Below are 19,287 nucleotides of genomic sequence, written 5' to 3'. Positions count from 1 at the left end.
TCGCTAGTCGCACTAATGACCAAGGAAGTGGATTCCATTTCCTGAATTCCCCCTCTCCCCTTTTCGATGGAAGGGTCAGGGTTGGAAGGCCGTCATTCGACTGCCATCGGCGCCCAAGCCTGCGGGCCATTTGCGCTTTCCCCCGCAGAAACGGCCAAGCTCTGTTGTTACCCAAATTGCCCTCGGCAGCGCATTTTCCAATAGGGCGGAGACCATGCCCTAAGTTCTGAGCAACACGCGGCCTCCCGTTTCAGTTAAGCACAAGAGAAGGGCTCCAAGACAGCCCCGGCTTTTACTTCCGCTCAAACTAGCGGGAAGGGAGGGCGCGAGATGAAATGACCACGGGAGCTCCCCCCACAATGGCACGATTCAGGGATGCCGTGCGGGCCATCCCAACAACCCGCAACTGCACTAACCGCCTGGAGGCTCGCTAGAGGAGTGTTCTAGGGTTTCGGGGCCAACGGATGCGGGTGTGCAGGCCTGGAGTTGCGAGCGATTCGAAGAGCACCCGATACCGACCAATGAGCATGGGGCTTGGATGTCATCGAAACGTCTCCCCCTGAGAACAAGGGGAATCAGATAGTTTGGAAGGAGAAGGTAACGTAATCGCGGACTTTGGATTCGGTCAAGGAAAGGGGGTGATGAGGCTCGTATCGTGACGTTGGACGAGATTAGTCCCGGGCCGGCCATTGGACGTGGAATCGAAGCGTATATTGGGGTTGCTATAAAGAGAATAGAGGGAAGATGTCTCCGCAGTGTCACGATTCCGCACTCTCTTCGGTGGGGCAAGCTGGGAAGGTGGCCGTGTATGATTGTTTTCAGGTTGAGCGAAATCCCTAGAATCGAGGAGCTCAGGGTCGCGGCCGAATCTCGTAGCAGAGGCGAGGGGGAAGGGAGGGGCGGCTTGCTCGCGGTAAACAGCAAGCAGGTTCCAGCCCGAGAACGGGCCGCGGATACATGCATGCAAGGGCTAGAAAAGCGGCGATTCTGGCCTGCAATTTGGCCAAGCAGAGGGAAGCTCTGGCGTGCATTTGAATCGGCCCTTTTTTCCGAAACCTGGAAGCTTAGTCGAAAATGGGGTGATTCGGGTCATTCTCTCCGTAGTAGCACACGGAGTGAATGGCTCGATCTAATCTTGTCTGCGATTATGTGATCGTGCCACTCAAAGCGCACAAGGGGAGCTTTATTGAAAAACTTCATCAGGTCGCGCGCAAGAGCGCACCCGATGAGAGCAGAATAGGCTCACGCCCTGATACGGTCGACAAGGGCGAGAGAAGATGGACTCAAAACAGAAGACACCAGAGCACTGGCTGACGCCTGTCCCCAAACTTCCGATGCTCCTTCATCCGATGTTCCCATACCCTCTCCATCAAGAAAGGCTGATCCCATTCTGTAAATGCCACTAGTAGTGTGTGCTATTGAGTGCCCGTTTCACCTAAAGATGGCGAGGAGAGGATGGGCATTTACAGCCTTGTCTTCCTTGTCAAAAAGAGGCTGCTGTAGGGGGGAAGAGTCGAGAGGTCGTCAGCCCATGCTTTTGCGATTTATCTCGTCGTGAGTCGTCCTACGGTAGGAAACACGTACAAATTTGCACTCTGAGACGATGAACCTGAAGATGTCATCAAAACGAAGACTGAACTTGTCCATCTATCGATGAGAAAAAAATACGCGGAAGTACTCGAAAAATTATCAACCCCATGGGTTAAACACGGCGCGTGGGAAGTGGCTATCTTTATTAATGAACTCATAAAAATAGTAGCATTCTCTCATCAGCTTAATCCTTGTCAGGATTGGCTGGAACAACGTCGATGCTCTTAATCTGTGTCTCATGTGTGCTCATCGGGCATCCTCCGTATTGCAAGTGCTTTCTGTTTTTCGAGTACTCCATGTAAGCCTCAAAGTGAACAACTAGACTACCGTTGGGAATTCGGGCGAGCAGGGTGGCAAGGTATACACTAAGATTTTTCCCCAGGCTTGGAATCGGCTCTGTTTTCGTGGAGTCACAAACTGTATTTCTGGCTGCCAGTAGGAATGAAAAAGCAAAAAGAACTTTAGAATTTCGCCTCGCAAAAACAGAGGGTGAACATCTTCAGTCGTGTTAAGGATGCATTATTTCCGCAAATAAACAGAAAGCTTTCGAAGATATGCTCCCATGACGCTAGTGGAGGGAGGTGTAGCTGCACTAACCCTAAAGTCTACCATGGGTATCGATGCGCGCACGCGCTTTTCTCAAACCCAGGTGGATTTGCCCAGCATTTTGTTCTCGCACGCAAGATAGTCTTTATGTTTCGAATCCTCGTCTGAGCAATGGTGGACAGGATGAGCATAATGTGGATTGGTTATCGAAAGGATTGATGAAATTGCGTCTTTGCATCATGGGGGTACAAAAAGGTTATGCTAGGGTGAGGTGGAGTGTCCGAGTGTGCTCCTCCCGCATGTCCTCCCATTTCCCTAACGAATCGGCAACAGGGAGAGACGCAGAAGGGAGGAGCATCACCAAGCAGAACCATTCCGTTGGACTTCAAACCGGTAGATAATCTTGCAGCTAGCCCTGAACCGTTTAAGAAAGCAAATAACAAAACGTTCAAAATTCAATAATTTAAAGCCATGAGAAAGCCCATGTGAATGCTCCGCGAATCTTCCCATGGAGCAATACACACTCGCAGTGTGCACCCAATTTTGGCTCTAAAGACGGGAAACCCCATCATCATAGAATTTCCAAGCATTTTTATCTTCCATGCGCACTTTGTTAGATGCAGCCAACGGCTCCCCTTTTCTCTGTCGAGCTTAAGCGTGGCCACATATCAAGCCTTAACAATGCTGCACACCCCTCCTCCTTCCCTTTCACAGACTAATTAAATTAGCTTTAGAATTCCAATTTTAGAATTGCGTTCTTGCCCCGGATTCTCGGATTGCGACGAAAGAGCCCTCTCCCCCTCTATAAAACCCCCCATTCTCTTTGCCTCCCTCGATAGATTTCTCACCCAATCTTTCACTTACCTCACCCAAGTCTACAATCCAAATCACCTTTCAACCATGGCTTCAAACTGGACAACTGATACGTTCCAACACGAGTTTTTGACGGTCGTGCACGAGCACTGGGGGAACTACAGCCTGTCCCAGCTCGGAGAAACTGACTACTTGGTTGGCAAAATCACGGTTGTCAACACGTCTAAGAAGGGATACATATCTGACGCGCAGCTCATTGGAGACCATGATGACACCAGTATTCAGTGGAGCGTCGTCTTTGTGGACAGTGATGGCGGCAATCCCACCAGCAACCCCGTGTTCAAAGTCGGAAACCTCGCGCCTGGAGAGAAGAGTACTCCAATCAAGTATTGGTGGCGGCCCAACTATATCGGCGGCGGAAAAGGGGACAACTTCACCGTCAACATTCGTCTCATTCCCGAATTCAAAATCAGGTTCCAACTAGCGGACGCAGACAGCTCCAACATTAGCGTCAGTGTGGACCGCATCAAGGAGCAATACTGATCGGTTGGCGCCACTCGACCTTATTTACACCGTCTCGTTACTTTCCATTGATTGAACTGGCCCTTTTATTTTATCTCTCATCATTTCACCCATATTGAAACGTGAGGAAGGAATATGCGATTTTATTTTTATTACAAGGTTGTCTAAATAAAGCCTTGGTTTCTAAATTTGGAACACTGCTATCCGCAGCTTTATTAGGGATGCAAGAGCACGAAGATATTAAAAGTCTAAAGCATACTTTATTTTGGACAAAAAGGGGTCATTGTTAGCCATGTAGGTAACTAGTTATCGCCCCCCCCCCCCCCGTCCATCTTTGCCTTTAACTAATCTGAACGCATTAATCCCATTGAGTTGGGCTGAACCTAACTTTCAGTTGCATTCATCTCTATTGTCTCTTTATCAACGATGATGTTGCCTTGTCATGACCTCCCGTGACGGCTTATGTGGTTGATCTCGGATTTCAGCAATTGAGCGCGGGTCGAATAGGAGTGAAGAGTGAAAAACTCAAATGTGTTGATCGGAGAGATTCTCAGCCTTGCCGCCACCTTCCTTTAGATGTACCTGGAGAAGAGGGAATAGCCAACCCTCATAAAGGTTCTGCCAGAATAAAGCAGCTTTATTCTCCCAGAAAGGTATGCGTCCTCGTTTTTTTTTTATTGGCATGATGGGATCAATTTGCCAAGAAGATTCCCCCCACAGGACCGGTACCCTTTTGGCGAACCTGTCACCTGGCAAAAAGATGCATTCAATAGGGTTCATGGACGGGAAAATTATGGTTGTGATGAGGTGATCCTAGGCTTACATACAATAGATGTGTAGCAAGCTCGCGCGAGAATAGGGATTCTTAGTGATTATGTGAAATCGAACCATGGAGAAATGTGTTACGTGGAAGTATCCAAATCAACAGGCCCGGCATTTCTAGCCGCAAATCGGACTATGGGCAGTTTTGTGACTGTTGTAATATATTTCTGTAAATTTGATTTGACTTTTGTCTCTCAACGACAGCTTTTCTGATCGTTCGTAAAAAAAAAATGACTGGGATCCATCTCCAGAGCAACCCCTCCACAACACTACGCTCGATGAAGCGAAAGGGATACTGTGAAGTAAAATGTTGCTTTAATATGCTGTCAGATCGATAGCTGGCTTATTCTTTTCTTATTTCGCCCCTTCCCGTTTAGAGTCAAAACCACAAGTGGGAGCGCAAAATCAGCAGGGCAAAGGTTAAGGCTCGCTCAGGTATTCCATCGACATCCCCATTGATTAGTGATCATGGGTTAGGTTAATTAAATGTCTCCTGTTTTTCCAAAAGAGCTCGATGCTCTGGGCTGGTCAAAGTGGAATTTTCATGCCCATGACTTCTGGATCGGTCCCGAGGTCGATAAGGTGGAACGCATTGATTACCATGGAGTAAGCAAGGCCGAGTTTGTGAGGCGATTTGAAGAGACCTCTACTCCTGTCGTCATTAAGGGGATTACGCGTAATTGGCCTGCCGAGGAGAAATGGTGCGAGAAGGTAGGTGTCGGTCTATCTCCATGGTTTATGTCGGTCTATCTCCATGGTTCATCTCTTTATCGGTTTGCCTTCACCCTCACTGCTTCGCTTTTAATGCAACGGGTAGTACTTCATGGATCATTTTGCAAATCAAAAGTTCAAAGTGGGCGAAGATGACGACGGATATCCTGTGTATCTCAAAATGAAGCATTTTCTCCATTACGTCCACACAAAGGCCGCAGCCGAGGATTCACCGCTCTATATTTTCGACAGCGGGATAGCACGTCCGTATCGTGGTTATCCGAAAAATCGACGTCCCAAGCATTTAACAGATCGGATCTTGCTGGATGACTACCATGTCCCTAGATACTTTGACGACGACCTGTTTCGATACACGGGAGAGAGACGGCGACCCCCTTACCGGTGGTTTGTCATGGGCTCTGCCCGGAGTGGTACTGGCATCCATGTAGACCCGCTGGGCACTTCCGCCTGGAACACACTTGTGCGTGGGCACAAGCGGTGGTGCCTATTTCCGCCCTCCGCCCCGAAAGAGCTCGTCGATCCCCCCATGAAGCCCTATGACCATGAGGCCGCAAGCTGGTTTGTTAAAGTGTTCCCGCGATTTTGGAGCGAGGAGAAGGGAGAGCCCACCGAGCTGGGGAAACAGGTGGGGGTGATGCAGATTTTGCAGCGACCGGGAGAAACCGTTTTTGTGCCGGGCGGATACCATCATGTCGTGATCAACCTTGGTAATCTATCTATCCGACTCTATTTTGCTCAGGAGAAGGAGGGAGAGGACTGGTTTAATGTCTTTACCTATACCTTGTTAGATATGACTATTGCCGTCACCCAAAATTTCTGCTCTCCTGCAAACCTGGAATACGTTTGGTTGCATTCCCGCGACTCCCGGCCAAAACTCTCTCGCAAGCTTATCACCGTGTTGTCGCAGAAGAAGGGAGAGCACTATAGACGGCTAGTAGAGAAGATCGAGGCACTGGCCTACGTTCCCTCTTTACCGCCATCCTCGTCGTCTTCGTCTTCGTCTTCGTCATCGTCTTCGTCTTCGTCATCGTCGTCAAGCAGTTCGAGTAGTTCTAGCTCTGGCTCAAGCTTATCCGATGAGAAGGGTGGAAGTGATTCAGATGCCTACAATGGAAGAAGGCAGCGACCAAGATTAGGTGAGGAGGGGAGGGGAGTGAGTCGCTAGAAGTAGGCAACATACTTTGATTGCATCTCGTATATTTGTTTACACTGTTTCCAAAAGAGGATCTAAAGACACTAAGATAGCCTAGAGCCCAAATCCTGTCACCCCCACCCATACTCCCCACACTAGAGGACTGCATCTTGTATATGAATAGGAATAGAGAATCGAAATAAAACTTAACATTATCTAGCCACTTGCAATGAACTTCTTGCTTCAGCATTACCTGCAAGTTCTTGGATATACCCATCACTAGGGCGCTCATAGACGAAGAGTGCCTAGTATCTTGTCATTTCTAGTAGAGCGGTGCCGAATACTTGAACCATGGCTTAAAAGTCTGATCATTTTACCGTGAATCAAACCTGGATCGGTTGGATTCCGTTCACGGAGGATTTATTTTTTTTTTTTCCCCTTTATTATTATAATATATATATATATTAAGACAGATCTCTTTCCATAAATAATGATAGTAAATGTGCCTCGAACTTCAAGGACAACAACATTACTTCTGATGTGTGACCATTTGATAAGCGTTCCACGTGGAAGAGTGCCTCCATGGCAGTCGGGATGGACTCCGACATCACTGGAGAACCGTGTGCCGTTTCACGTTCCCCTTTATTCCGCCCTGTAGCCCAACGTGTTCTTGGTCGATGAGTTCGTTGTGAACACGCTCGATACTCTTGAAATATTTCACGGTCTAGCCATCCAGGATGAAGGGTCAGCCCGTTTTGCTTCCTCAAATCAAGATTCCTCACTTACCTTGACGTGCAGCTCGAGCGTCGCATCCTCATCGCACACAATCAGCGCTTTAGGGTGCTGTTGGATGGCGGAGACGGTCCACATGTGGTTCACCCCATCCTCGATGCATTTGGCGAGGGCCAGGGCCTTGTGAGCACCAGTGATCAAGATGGCCACCTCGCGTGCATCCATCACGGTGCCAACCCCCACGGTCAAAGCGAGGGCGGGGACTTTGGTGATGTCATTATTAAAGAACCTTGCGTTGGCCAGAATGGTCTCGTAGGCCAAGGTCTTGACTCGAGTTCGCGAGCTCAAACTCGACCCAGGTTCATTAAACGCAATATGCCCATCAGGTCCAATTCCGCCCAAAAACAGCTCGATTCCCCCCACCTCACGGATCTTGTCCTCGAAGCGAGCACACTCTGCATCCAGGTCAGGTGCGTTGCCATCGAGGATGTGCGCGTTCTCGGGCTTAATGTCCACGTGTTTGAAGAGATGGTTCCACATAAAAGAGTGATAGGACTCGGGATGATCCCTAGAAATGTGAGTGGGAAGGTATATTATAGGAGGAGGTCAGAGACTCGGAGCTGAGGGAAAATAGAGTGGAATCAACGAGAGAGAAGGCGGAGACTCTTACCGTTCCAGTCCAACGTACTCATCCTAAAATGACGATATAAAAAAAGGCAGGCGGCCAGTAAGTGAACACATTCTCTTATCAGTGTGGTTGGGAATGGTACCCCTTACCATGTTGAACGTAATCACATTGGCAAATGAGAGCTCTCCCTTGCGGTGGAATTCCACCAATCTCCGATAGGTCCCCACCGGAGATGAGCCGGTCGGCAGCCCTAGGACAAATGGGCGCTCGGGAGTGGGATTGAACTGCTGAATACGCAGCTTGATATAGTTAGCTGGTTATGTAGAGAGAATGGGAGATAAGAGACAGCGTGTTATAATCAAAATTCCCCAGCATGAACCCCAAGAATAGATAAAGGAAGAATACCCATGTACTCGCTAACCGTGTCATAGTCATCGCGAATAATGAGCCTCATTTTCGGTAATGTGCAGGACAGGAGGGGGGGTTATCAGATTACTTTATCTCGAGAAGGTTTTGCCACGAAATGAATTCACTTTGTCCTGACACGCAAGCGATAAACGAGATAAAGGCAAAAAAAAAAATAAGGTGGCCAAATGGGAGTGCAGTCACGACCCATTCATACCCCGTGTGAATCTCTTCGTGACCCCTTCTCCCTGCCTATTCTCATTAGAATTTTCCCCCACCACCTCCAGTGAACTCTACTCAAAAAGCCAGACATTATTATATTTACAAGAAGTGAAGCCAGACAAAACAACAATCCAAATTAACCAACAACAAGAAAATAACATTATAAAAAGATGGTTCAGCCTGAGGATATGATGATACTCTTTTGACCTCTTCTCTCCCCCTCCCTCCCTTCCTCTATATGTGCCTTGGTCTGCCCCCATGAGGCGTCATCCTCCTCTCGGACACTACAAGCCCCCACCTTATTTTGTGGCTGAGATTCCGCTAAAGAATGGAGCCCGTCTTCAGAGTTAGCCGGGGGAGTATAAAGTGGAAGCGGATCCTGGTGATTGCTGGATTGCAAAAAAATAAAATAAAAATGAAAAATGAAAAATCTGTCTATTTGGGTTGGATGCTCTCAACCTTACCCTAAGGATACATGCTCAGTGGTTATATTCTGGAGAAAACTAACAAGATTCGGAAGCGTGAACCGTAGGTCGATCACAACCAGCCCATAAGCATTCATTAGCTAGGAGATACAGAGAGGGCACGGTGAGCAATGCGCCAGTAAAAATACGTATAGCCAAGCTTATTATACCTGTTCAATGTTTTTGTTCAATAGATATACTCCGTATTCGAAGCGATGTCTATCAGTGCCCTTTAAATAAAGTGGAAACCTAACAGTAACTTTCTGGTTATCCAGCTCTGGAAAGATGGGATAGCTTAAATTACCCCCTCGGTCCTTGGATCACCGATACGGGATCCATGATTTCTGCACGGGACGACATAGGCTTCATGGGATATCGCAGTGGGATGTTTGCGTAATAGGCAAACATTTGTACGAGATGACATGTGTATCCAAGCGCGGTTGCAACCAGCTCGCGGTCGCACCCATTGAACACCGAGTTTGGAAGGCGCACGCCAGTTATCTGATAGAGTCGGGGATTTTCAGGTAACTGGTGTCCAGAATAAGAGAAGAATTAGTATTCGATTGCCTGCAGCCGCAACCAAAACGATGAGTGAATCTTACCGTCTCAACAGGATATATGGTCGACACTTCGGCAATAAGCTCTCTCCGCCTCACTTTGACCATTTCCCGCGTTTTCTGCACGGTTTTACGACTGCGCTCGAGGGATTTCTGACTTGCATCCAAATACTCTTTGCCTTGTAAATAGCGCTCGCGCGCTTCATCTAGGCAAGAGCGTCGGGCTTTAAGCTTTTCACGTAAAGATTTGATTTCCCGTCTCTCTGCATCAAACACCATGTAAAAACTCGAGGAATTAAAGCGCGGACGCGATTCAGCTAAAGATAAAGATAGCTTACTCTCATCCAGCAATTTTTTCTGGCATTCCATCTCGCGATTCAAACTCTCAACTCGCGAATTATTTTCTAATAGCTCACGCTTCTAAAACGACACAGGAAAGGATATGAGAAGTCTAGGTCTTGCAGAAACTCCTGCTTCAAAACAGAGAAGAGGGCAAAGAAGAGGGCAACATACCAATCGTAGGCCATTGTTTTGCCGTGCGAGAATCTCCTCCGTCTTGATAAGTACTTCATCCCGTGATCGCCTCGTGTCAGAGATGCATTCAAGAAGCGTATTTATTCTTCACATTCACATGACACTCGGTAAGTATTGGAAATAGCAATGGTGTGATTTCTTTTTCATACCTCATAATCGCATCGTAGGTATACGATCGTTTTAACTGTGGGGAAACGAAGCAAGAAGGAATGACATGAATAGTTACACGATCGATATCACAACTAGAGGAGGAAAGACACTCTAAACCCACCTTTTGCATAGCGCGTATTATTGATTCATCGAGCTAAGTGGGATTTCTATGGGTTTTCAGGTGAGAAGGTTTTAAGAATATGAAAAAGAAACGGACTGTCTCTTTTTGGAGACACACTATCTGAAAATGACTATCATCGATTGTGACGTAGGCCATAGGGCTTTTCCTTCGAACGCCTTGAAATAATTTTCTCAACCGAAGAATCGCAGAAATCGAGTAAACGCGCGGACAGTCTAATCCGCATGTACTCTTACGGTTACCAGCCGATTCCAGCATATTACCCTTTTACTTTTGGTAAGCAAATGGACACTGCCTTGGTTTAGGTGGCCCGACGACATGTCATACACATCTGTTGGACGTGATGCTCTTTGTTGCATCTAACGCAAACTTCTCCCATTTTAGCTCAAGGACAGCAAGCCCCAGCTGCTGCCCAAGCATCCTCCCAGGCATCTTCGGCTCCAGGTAAGACCCTGTGGTGATTTTTCGGTGAAGAAAATGAACTGTTTCCCCATCGCGAAAGGGAGCAATTCCTGGAATCAATCACATCTCTTCCAATTTAACCTAATCCCACTTAATGTTGTTTCTTACCCAAATTTGATAATTCTATTTTTATATTCTAGCACAAGCCGCTCAAGCGCAGCAGCAACAGCAACAGCAACAGCAACAGCAACAGCAACAACAACCGCAACAACAACAGCCTCAAGGAGCTTCCGCTACTGCACCTGCTCAACCTTCTTTACCGACCGCAAACGCGCCACCACCTGCCGCATCACAACAACCCGGCCCTGCACCTCCCACTCAAACCGCTAACACAGCCATACCCGCAGCTGCTGTCCCCCCTCAAGCACCACAGCCGAAGAAGCCAGGCTTTCTAGATTATCTCTTTAGTGAATTCCGAGGAGCACCTCACGCCAACGCACCACCTAATTTTATTCCACCTATGGGCGCTGGAATCCCCCCCCCCTAATGCCGCTGCGCCCATTGCGCAGCGTCCGCGCAGTTTTTACTCTCCCATATCACGAAACGGCATATTTGACTCAATATTTAACGCACCCACTATGCGCACGGCCGAAGTCGGCCCCGCGATCTATAGCGGGATTGGCAATGAAACGCCTGCAGGCCAAATGATGTCGGCCATGCATGGCCTCTCAACAAACGGGATTTTTGATTACGCGATGAATAGCACTCGAAGCTATGGCAATGTGGTCCCTTTCAATGGAAATATGTACGGAAGGTAAATACTTGATTTGCTTTGCTATTCATTTGGAATATCGCTGGTTAAATTGGAGTTTGCTTGTAGACCCTATGGGATGTATGGCGGTTACGGGATGGGTGGCATGTATCCGGGCATGGGAGGGTATGGCTATGGCTATGGCGGTATGGGCGGCTATGGCATGGGAATGGGGGGTATGGGAGCATACCCCTACGGAGCCGGAATGGGCGGAATGGGCGGAATGGGCGGAATGGGTGGCTATGGCATGGGAGGGATGTATGGCCCTGGAGGCGCATACCCATATAACCGTGGTATGATGGGCATGGGAGGGATGGGCGGCATGGGAGGAATGGGGGCGATGGGGATGGGGGCGATGGGAGCAATGGGAGCAATGGGAGGGCCCTATGGTGGAGGAATGATGAATCCGTATATGGGAGGGTATGGTAACTATTACATGATGTAATCAATAGCGGTTAAGCTCAACCATGATCATATTGCTTATAACATATTTTATACCCCACCTCTACCTTTTTGTCTCCCCCCTTTTGCGCTGCTTGCGATAACATGTGTATTCTGCTGCCTTTTTCGTTTTTTTTTATCCTTCTCTCCACCCACTATGCCATTTTCGTTTATGATATCTTCCATTTTTTTTTTTGTTTCAAATGCTGATATTGTCTATTCCCAATAGGAGCTTCTCTTTAATTATATCTTTTTTATTATTCCCTTTATCAATTGTTTTTTCTTTTTATAGAGAAAAAAATCAAGAAATACCAACTTTCTTTCGCATGTCTCTCCTCTTGGGAAAGAGCATTGTGGGCATGGCACTTTTTGTGAAGAATGTGAGAACACAAACGAAAAGTGCTCTAGCTCCGTCCTACACCTCATATAATCTATGGATCCATCTTCCATGGTATACATTAGCGGCAAGCTTATGATAGTTCCTGTCCTAGCCAATCGTTCCTTTGAGAACCAAGAAAGAAGCTGCGTACAATTTATATTACTTCATCGTATACCAGTTTTTCGCTCGAAAAAAAAAATGGAGCAACGGTGATATCTGCCGATAGAAGCTCTTTCGCCAGAGTAAAGGCAACCCTATCGAGTCAAACCGTTTCATTACGTACAATAAATTATGAAGACCGCATTTAGTAGGGGAATGCTTCCCTTTTTGATATTAGAATGGAAATTTGCCTTTGCTCTACCAATTGAGTTATTCGAGCGATATAAGTGGGAGTATTACGAAGTTGCTCGAGCGTATATCCCGAGTCTGGCAGTATCAATGAAGCTTATTTTCTCAAGACTATCAAAAATTCATCTCCAATATGGTATCCATGTGGTGTATTCACTCAGGGGCCTCTGTGCACATAAAAGAAGCCTCTCAACATGTATTTATCGAAGATAGTTTTATTTCCATTGAAATTGTATCTATTGCAAAATTGGCCAATCATATGCTCTCACTCTGAGGGAAGAGGTAATTCATGTAAAAATACTTTTAAGAAATCGTTTTCCTCGATTTAATTGTTCACAACAACCGATCCCCATCCCGCCCATCCCCACTCACCATCTCATCTTGTTGTTGGACGTTCCACTAATCCCTTACCCGCATTCATAATCCAAATTGGCGGAAGAAATTGGCGCGATCCCATCTCACCAACACGGCTGGTTAATATAACATAAAAAAAAATAATAAAGATCTCCAAAGTAAGTGAATGGGCTTGATATAAAGTCGATCTTGATCATTTTAATCACTAATTTTCGCTCCCATGCGGCTCTGTAGTGGATGAATTGTCTGCTGGGTCCGAAAGCGACTGCGCTGTAAAATACTGGGTGGATTGGTAAACATGCCCATTACCCTGTTGCGTTCATATGTTTATTTTACTCAACCATCCCCTATTTTCACAGGTTTTTGAGCCTGAAGGGCAATGAATACTTTTGTGAAATTGATGAGGAATATATCCTTGATCGTTTTAACCTTACCGGGTTAAATACTGAGGTATCGCATTACCAGCAGGCGATGGACTTAATTACCGATTCCCTCGGTACGCAATTTCTTTTTAAATTTTCCTGTAAGAAAATCTTCTCGTGCACATGATCTAATCTGACTGATTTTTCAGAGGAGGAAATCGATGATGATTTACGAGAACAAGTAGAAAAATCGGCACGACACCTTTATGGTCTTATTCATGCACGCTATATTCTCACTGGCAGAGGACTTGCGAAAATGGTTGGTATTTCCCGAAGACACTCCATCGTTTAAACACGTGCATCCACACCTGTTTGTGTGAAGCGACTTATTATACTGAGCTCTATGTGTACTTCAATAGGTCGATAAGTACAAGCGGGCGGATTTTGGCCGCTGTCCTCGGGTCCTTTGCTACAACCAGCCCCTTCTTCCTGTAGGCCTTTCGGATATCCCCTACGGCAAGTCGGTTAAGCTCTATTGTCCCCGCTGTGAGGACGTATACAACCCAAAGTCTTCGCGTCACAGCACGATCGATGGGGCCTATTTTGGGACAAGCTTTCCCCACATGCTCTTCCAGATCTACCCCAACCTGGTACCGAGCAAGACAAGTGAGCGCTATGTGCCTCGTATTTTCGGGTTCAAGATACACGAGATAGCGAAGCAACACCGGTGGCAAGATCGACTGAGGGAGGAGCAGCAGAAGCGACTGAGGCACGATGGAACAAATGGCGTTTAGCTTTTAAAATATAATATATATCTTTATAAAAAATTCTTTTCATTGGTTTTTTTTCTCTTTCCTTCTAATATATTCATGAGGATAATGAAACAATAAAAGATGAACATGATATACACACCATAACCGTGAAAAAAGGATTCCATATGCTAGTAGTTCTGAAATAATCGAAGCCTAATCTCTGGGTGTGACTTCGATTTTTTCTATATACACCAAGCTATTTCACGCTCTTCTCCGACTTCTTCGATGAGAGAGCATGCCACAAAGAGAGAATACAGCCGTCGAAGAGATTCTCAACGATGCCATAAGTATTGGCAATGAAGGCATCTCAAAGACAGCCCTCAAGAATGACATCCAGATGTTAATCACTGCATATCAGCGAGTAAGTAGGCTTTGATACGTAAGATTCTTGACCATGGTAGTAACGGTCCATTGCGCTCTGTAGAAAAAAACTTACGAGTTTCCCCCATTTCGCGAGGTGTGGGATCAGCTTAATTTTTCATTTATTCATTTTGGATGCCCTATGCGCGATGGAAGAACTAACTTTATGAATGCGCTCTATGAGATTGCCCAAGGTATGTTCTCAGAGTCGTTTATACTGTACTCCATACTTTATCATTCGGTCTTTTTCAAGATTATTTCAGCAAAACACGATATTTGGAGTTCAAAGTGGCGTCTCTCTACACACTCTACTTGCTCTATTACACACAACCAGAACTGTGGGAGCGAGTCGGTATTCCAGTGACACCAGGTGAGAATACAGACTTGGAGTATTTTTCGATGGCCTCCCGTTTACACCGGTTCCCACCATAGATATGATGAAAATGATGTGGGACATCTATGTCTATTGCGAAAACTACTCCCTCTTGGATTTTGTGTATGTGTTCTGGAAGCTCAGGGAGGATGGAGCATTCCTTTTATGTGCTGCGGATAAGAAGATAGAAGTGCCCATCTCACAGTGTCCCCGGATGTAAGTCTCCGAAGGCAGCATATAGAGGTGCTAGCGTAACACTAACGTATCTAACCGATATAGTGCGGATCGATACGACCTTTCAAAACTCAAACGAACCGATAATATGCACGGCCTGGTAAATATCATCATTCGCTTGGCATTGCATGGCAAAGCTTACTCTGACGCATACTTATCTCGTGTATCTGTAGCCACAGATTTTGGGAGACGCCAGCCGCTCCTCCCTCTCACAATTCAGTTCAGATTATGCGAGCTGTAAACGCCGGTTAGTGGAAGTTGCTGTCGGGAACGAAAGGGTGAGGGACGTTGCAGAGGGTGTTCGGATGGGCGACACGTTTATGGATGATCTGGCAGATTTCACAGAAAGATGGAAGAAAAGCCGGCTGAGTAGTTTACGTGGAGAAGTGAACACGGTGGCGCCGATAGCCGCCTATGTGGAATCAAGATCCAGAAGCGAGGAAACAGAGCCCGTTGTTGAAGGGCGAGCATCCACGCCCGCACGCGGAAAGACAGTGCCCGCGTCAGCCCCCGAGGCGGCCTGTGAGGTGGTCGCTGCAAAGACCAGGCCCAATATCGTGAGAGCTGCTACGGAGGATGTTGATGTAAGCTTCATTTCAATATTAGTCTTCTAATTAAGCGCACCTCCTCTCTTCTCTCTCCTCTCTCCTCGCCCCCAAAAAATATAATCAGCCAACTGACCCTTTTTCATCTCTCTCTACCCAATAGTCTCTGATACAGCGCCGGATGCAGTTGCGGAATACGAGCTGGGCCAATCGCCGCTTCGAGCCGGAAATGAATCGAGTACTCCAACGACGACGGGAAATTGAGGAAAGAGCGCGTGAATTCTCGCTGAATACGGCACCCAGCATCTTGCGCACAGAGGAGAGTCCCGAGATTAAAGTTACAACCCCGTCCTCTCAGATGCCCAAACATTTAATATTACCCCGTACGACAAGCAGTCAGAATGTTAGCGAATCCAACCCTTCCTCAGCCGAACGCGAGACCTCTGAAGGCTAGCGTCTGCTTTTCCCATATTTAAGTTGTATATTTGTATATATGAACCACATAAACTGTTTGATCTCACATACGTCTCCAAAGTTTAATTTAATAAGGTTTTTTTGCAAGCCAAAGTGATTCTGGCATGTCCTATGAGGCTTTGCCGAGCCATTCTCTTGGGACACTGGATGATGAGGATCGGCTAAGCAAATAGGGGTTAATATTGAAATCCACACTCACGCGCTTACACATACATACATGCATGCATGCGCTTAACCATTTCAGAAGGAATGAGGGTATCATGAGAGAGAGCATCAACAGCACACAAAGTGTTTGGCGAATGCCATCTGAATTCGGATTCAGGATTGCAGAAACTGGATTCTATTCCGGTGGGATGTGGAAACTCTTTTCTAACCACGAAATCGCGGTAGGAAAAGTGGAAAGGGTCGTGCAAAAACAAAAGTCGCACTTGGTTTAGTAAGAGAGAGACCCCCCACGTTTCTGGTTTATTCAATACAGATCAGCACAAAGATTATGTAGAGTAAAGGATTTTTCTCTCGATCTCTCGCTACAACTCAGTGGGAAGATTTTGTATGGTGTGTATACGCTCCATGGTAGTAGGACCGTTTTATAAAGCTACCATAGAAAGCATAGGGCATGGTATGATTAATACATTTTAGAAATATGCATTTTGTTTGGAGAATGGGCAAGGAGAGGGTGTAAATGATACAATCTCAAGGGCTTATATCAGGAGAGCTCTATGCGAATCATATGAAGAGAGTTTAATCAATTTAGCTTTCGAAACCTTGGGGTTGATTCTACTCAATAATAGCGCCTCCTTCCTACTTGTAACTCCAGTCAAATCTGGTGGGAAGAGGCACCCCGTGGGGAGTCTGGCTATCAGCAACCTCGGCTCGAGCGTTTTAGGCTCGCCTGTACGCTATGTAGGTTGTGAATGAGAATATTTTGAGCATCCTCGCTTCTCTATTTATCCTTTATAAGACCTCTTATGGCCAATCAAATTACAAATTGCCGATGTGGATTGGTCTAAAGCATTCGCGGAAGTTTCTCACTTGAGAAGATAAGAAAGGGAAGGGTTAAAAGATAAGTTTCACCTTTCTTGCGTGTTTTGTGCTTATCCTTTTTTTTAATTCTGAAGAGACTGGAGTGATATCTAGTGTGTGGATTAATGCCAAATTCTCCCCTCCGGTGTGTGAATTACTCTGTACTAACACACGTATACATAGCGAGAATAGATATATCTCCCCTTTAATAGAATTTTTTTTTCACACCGTGAAACGCTTTGGGCGTGTTTAATATTTTTTTATTGAATTCCATTCGTTTTCAAAAAATTCTTTACTATTTGTTCAAAAATTGCACAATTATTCATCAATGTCTGTTCTAAATGATACGCCAGCACGCCGGCGTGGCGCACGCCCAAAGGACAAAGACGGGCGGGGCACTAGCGGTGGATGGCAGCCGAGCGGCAGTACCACAAGTGACCACGAATATTACCCTAATATCGGCGGCGGGCCTTCCTCGTACCCCACCCCTCCCCATCCTGCTACCCCCGAAAACAACGATAATCTTGATGACGATTATAGCTGGCCCATCAATGAGAATGGTGGGAGAGGAAAGCGGCCCTCAACCGTTCGCGAAGGTGCAGAACGAGTCGCGGACAATATGGCTAGGCCATACGGCGTGGACAAGGGCGACAAGGATAGCTTTTCTGGGCCCGCTTACACCTGGCCGATTTTGTTTGCGCTTCTGCCCCCCATGGGATCTGCGCTCTTCGGACGTGCCGAGGCCTGGACCGATTTCCTGTTTCTGAGTCTGATTGCCTGGTTTCTATACACTACACTTAGAGGTGATTCCTAAGCATCTCCCCCTCAATCTCTTCACATTGCGAGTTTTATAACGCGGATGTTGCCTTTCCTTTGTTAGTTCCATGGGAGATGTATTATGAGGCGAGACAGCAGCGTGTCAACGTCGAGCGACTCGCACCCACTTCCGGCCCCGTCGACCCTGAGCATGAGAACGTGGCCCACAAGCTTCGAAAACAAGAATTCCACTCCCTTCTTTTTGTGCTCGCATCGCCCTTTCTCGGCGCCTGGGGTGTGAACTGGGCCATGAGCCGACTTGCCTCTGAAGAATCCTACACCTTCCCGACGCATCTGTTTGTCCTGGCGGCCTCCATCCGTCCGATTCTTCATCTCGTAGCCCTTGCAAAAGAAAGAGCACGGCGGTTGCAATCGCGGGTCAACTACCCAGAGACCGAGATAGACGCACTTAGGGAGCGCCTCAACAGCCTGGAGGTTGAGATGGAGCAGTTAAGCCGCAATCTGGCCCTCAAGCGGGATATCTCTGAGATCCGCACTGGAGTGGAGCCTCTTATTGAGGAGCTCCAGCATATCATCCGTCGGCACGAGAAAAAGGAACGGCGGATGCAGGGGCTGGCAGAAGAGCGGTTTGCGGTGTTGGAGGCTAAACTACGCGAGCATGAGGCGAAGATTGCCAAGCGCCTAGAGGAGCAGCGGATCTCCTTTGCTGCCTGGGTGCTACGATGGGTGCTTTTGCCAGTCACGATCATGGTACGCGCGCTGACGTTCGTGCAGGCCCTTGCAAGCTCGCGGGACCCGCTGCTGCTACAGCAGGAGGAATACCATGGGAAGCCGGAGCGAGTGGAAAAAACCCATGACTGCAGCGAATGGAGTAACAGCCGAGAAAGAGAGGAGCACATACGAAAACCAAAAAAACTTTAGCGAAAACTTGCCTATCCACAACCTATTCACCCCCATATTGCCCGCACTGTGCTGATAACGACGGCCCTGCCCTCATTCCTCGTTCTCTTTTCCCCTCCTTCCACTTTTCCTTTCATTAATAGTTGCCAACTCTCTACCGTCATCCTCCCCATGTTCATATTTGTTACTCTAGTAAGTTTTTCGCTCCTCTTTTCTCGGCCGGTTTTCTGACGAAATCGTGTCTATGAAAAAAATGGATATATTTGTATAGTTTTAGTTTTTTTTTTCTTTTTTTCATTGTGTTATTAATAAGGACGATTTCTTGTCAACTTGGCATAACAAGTTTTTCTCAAAGGCGGAGCTCGTATTGAAGAAGCTAGATACTTCCTCAAGGCCAACGAAACCCATTCAATATAAAAAGTAGGCAAGCTTTTCCATCTTCCACGATCCTAGTAAAGATCAATGTCACCCCGAGCTGGGAGCGTCGGACAACGATGCTTTTGGAAGTATTGCAGCTTGTTGTGGATGACAAATTTCGTAGCAGAGCTACCCAAGTTAAAGTCGATTGAGACGGCTTATTTGGGAGGGGAAAGTTATACAGGAGAGGCGTGCCAAGAAGTGTGACTAGGGTGATTGGGGGGAATACGGAGAGATACCTAATTTGAGCAAATACTCAATGGATGCGCTTATGCAACTAGATAAAC

At 46.9% G+C, this 19,287-nt stretch overlaps 11 protein-coding genes across 11 annotated transcripts; 7 read left to right on the top strand and 4 right to left on the bottom strand.

Annotated features, from left to right (window-relative positions):
- Positions 1 to 411: 411 nt before the first annotated feature.
- On the bottom strand, positions 412 to 1,647 carry VTP21DRAFT_11535 (uncharacterized protein; the record flags this gene model as incomplete). Its single annotated transcript, XM_069390990.1, has 2 exons — positions 412 to 1,056; positions 1,585 to 1,647. 2 exons carry the CDS (start codon positions 1,645 to 1,647, stop codon positions 412 to 414), a joined length of 708 nt encoding a protein of 235 aa, XP_069252166.1.
- Positions 1,648 to 3,036: 1,389 nt separating this feature from the next.
- VTP21DRAFT_11534 (uncharacterized protein) lies at positions 3,037 to 3,492 on the top strand (the record flags this gene model as incomplete). Its single annotated transcript, XM_069390989.1, has 1 exon — positions 3,037 to 3,492. One exon carries the CDS (start codon positions 3,037 to 3,039, stop codon positions 3,490 to 3,492), a length of 456 nt encoding a protein of 151 aa, XP_069252165.1.
- Positions 3,493 to 4,523: 1,031 nt separating this feature from the next.
- VTP21DRAFT_11533 (uncharacterized protein) lies at positions 4,524 to 6,190 on the top strand (the record flags this gene model as incomplete). The annotated part of the gene is made up of 5 exons (XM_069390988.1): positions 4,524 to 4,595; positions 4,671 to 4,728; positions 4,802 to 5,004; positions 5,111 to 5,732; positions 5,814 to 6,190. The coding sequence occupies 5 exons, from the start codon at positions 4,524 to 4,526 to the stop codon at positions 6,188 to 6,190; spliced, it is 1,332 nt and encodes a 443-aa protein (XP_069252164.1).
- A 574-nt stretch (positions 6,191 to 6,764) lies between these two features.
- On the bottom strand, positions 6,765 to 7,971 carry VTP21DRAFT_11532 (uncharacterized protein; the record flags this gene model as incomplete). The annotated part of the gene is made up of 5 exons (XM_069390987.1): positions 6,765 to 6,881; positions 6,944 to 7,457; positions 7,560 to 7,582; positions 7,667 to 7,830; positions 7,923 to 7,971. 5 exons carry the CDS (start codon positions 7,969 to 7,971, stop codon positions 6,765 to 6,767), a joined length of 867 nt encoding a protein of 288 aa, XP_069252163.1.
- A 348-nt stretch (positions 7,972 to 8,319) lies between these two features.
- Positions 8,320 to 9,979, bottom strand: VTP21DRAFT_11531 (uncharacterized protein; the record flags this gene model as incomplete). Its single annotated transcript, XM_069390986.1, has 9 exons — positions 8,320 to 8,533; positions 8,609 to 8,709; positions 8,779 to 8,857; positions 8,913 to 9,136; positions 9,211 to 9,428; positions 9,504 to 9,585; positions 9,679 to 9,784; positions 9,849 to 9,883; positions 9,971 to 9,979. The coding sequence occupies 9 exons, from the start codon at positions 9,977 to 9,979 to the stop codon at positions 8,320 to 8,322; spliced, it is 1,068 nt and encodes a 355-aa protein (XP_069252162.1).
- A 233-nt stretch (positions 9,980 to 10,212) lies between these two features.
- VTP21DRAFT_11530 (uncharacterized protein) lies at positions 10,213 to 10,937 on the top strand (the record flags this gene model as incomplete). Its single annotated transcript, XM_069390985.1, has 3 exons — positions 10,213 to 10,264; positions 10,373 to 10,432; positions 10,591 to 10,937. The coding sequence occupies 3 exons, from the start codon at positions 10,213 to 10,215 to the stop codon at positions 10,935 to 10,937; spliced, it is 459 nt and encodes a 152-aa protein (XP_069252161.1).
- A 91-nt stretch (positions 10,938 to 11,028) lies between these two features.
- Positions 11,029 to 11,646, top strand: VTP21DRAFT_11529 (uncharacterized protein; the record flags this gene model as incomplete). Its single annotated transcript, XM_069390983.1, has 2 exons — positions 11,029 to 11,204; positions 11,271 to 11,646. The coding sequence occupies 2 exons, from the start codon at positions 11,029 to 11,031 to the stop codon at positions 11,644 to 11,646; spliced, it is 552 nt and encodes a 183-aa protein (XP_069252160.1).
- Positions 11,647 to 12,459: 813 nt separating this feature from the next.
- Positions 12,460 to 13,879, top strand: VTP21DRAFT_11528 (uncharacterized protein; the record flags this gene model as incomplete). The annotated part of the gene is made up of 6 exons (XM_069390982.1): positions 12,460 to 12,505; positions 12,873 to 12,881; positions 12,958 to 13,015; positions 13,083 to 13,219; positions 13,295 to 13,404; positions 13,505 to 13,879. The coding sequence occupies 6 exons, from the start codon at positions 12,460 to 12,462 to the stop codon at positions 13,877 to 13,879; spliced, it is 735 nt and encodes a 244-aa protein (XP_069252159.1).
- A 253-nt stretch (positions 13,880 to 14,132) lies between these two features.
- On the top strand, positions 14,133 to 15,863 carry VTP21DRAFT_11527 (uncharacterized protein; the record flags this gene model as incomplete). Its single annotated transcript, XM_069390981.1, has 7 exons — positions 14,133 to 14,258; positions 14,322 to 14,451; positions 14,511 to 14,627; positions 14,690 to 14,846; positions 14,910 to 14,964; positions 15,038 to 15,448; positions 15,573 to 15,863. 7 exons carry the CDS (start codon positions 14,133 to 14,135, stop codon positions 15,861 to 15,863), a joined length of 1,287 nt encoding a protein of 428 aa, XP_069252158.1.
- A 1,371-nt stretch (positions 15,864 to 17,234) lies between these two features.
- VTP21DRAFT_11526 (uncharacterized protein) lies at positions 17,235 to 18,604 on the top strand (the record flags this gene model as incomplete). The annotated part of the gene is made up of 2 exons (XM_069390980.1): positions 17,235 to 17,709; positions 17,787 to 18,604. 2 exons carry the CDS (start codon positions 17,235 to 17,237, stop codon positions 18,602 to 18,604), a joined length of 1,293 nt encoding a protein of 430 aa, XP_069252157.1.
- Positions 18,605 to 18,630: 26 nt separating this feature from the next.
- On the bottom strand, positions 18,631 to 18,991 carry VTP21DRAFT_11525 (uncharacterized protein; the record flags this gene model as incomplete). The annotated part of the gene is made up of 2 exons (XM_069390979.1): positions 18,631 to 18,825; positions 18,914 to 18,991. The coding sequence occupies 2 exons, from the start codon at positions 18,989 to 18,991 to the stop codon at positions 18,631 to 18,633; spliced, it is 273 nt and encodes a 90-aa protein (XP_069252156.1).
- Positions 18,992 to 19,287: the final 296 nt, after the last annotated feature.

The sequence above is a fragment of the Calcarisporiella thermophila genome, assembly GCF_041956535.1.
Source record: "Calcarisporiella thermophila strain CBS 279.70 unplaced genomic scaffold VTP21scaffold_9, whole genome shotgun sequence".
Lineage (NCBI taxonomy): Eukaryota > Fungi > Calcarisporiellomycota > Calcarisporiellomycetes > Calcarisporiellales > Calcarisporiellaceae > Calcarisporiella > Calcarisporiella thermophila.
This window is presented reverse-complemented; position numbering and strand designations above follow the sequence as displayed.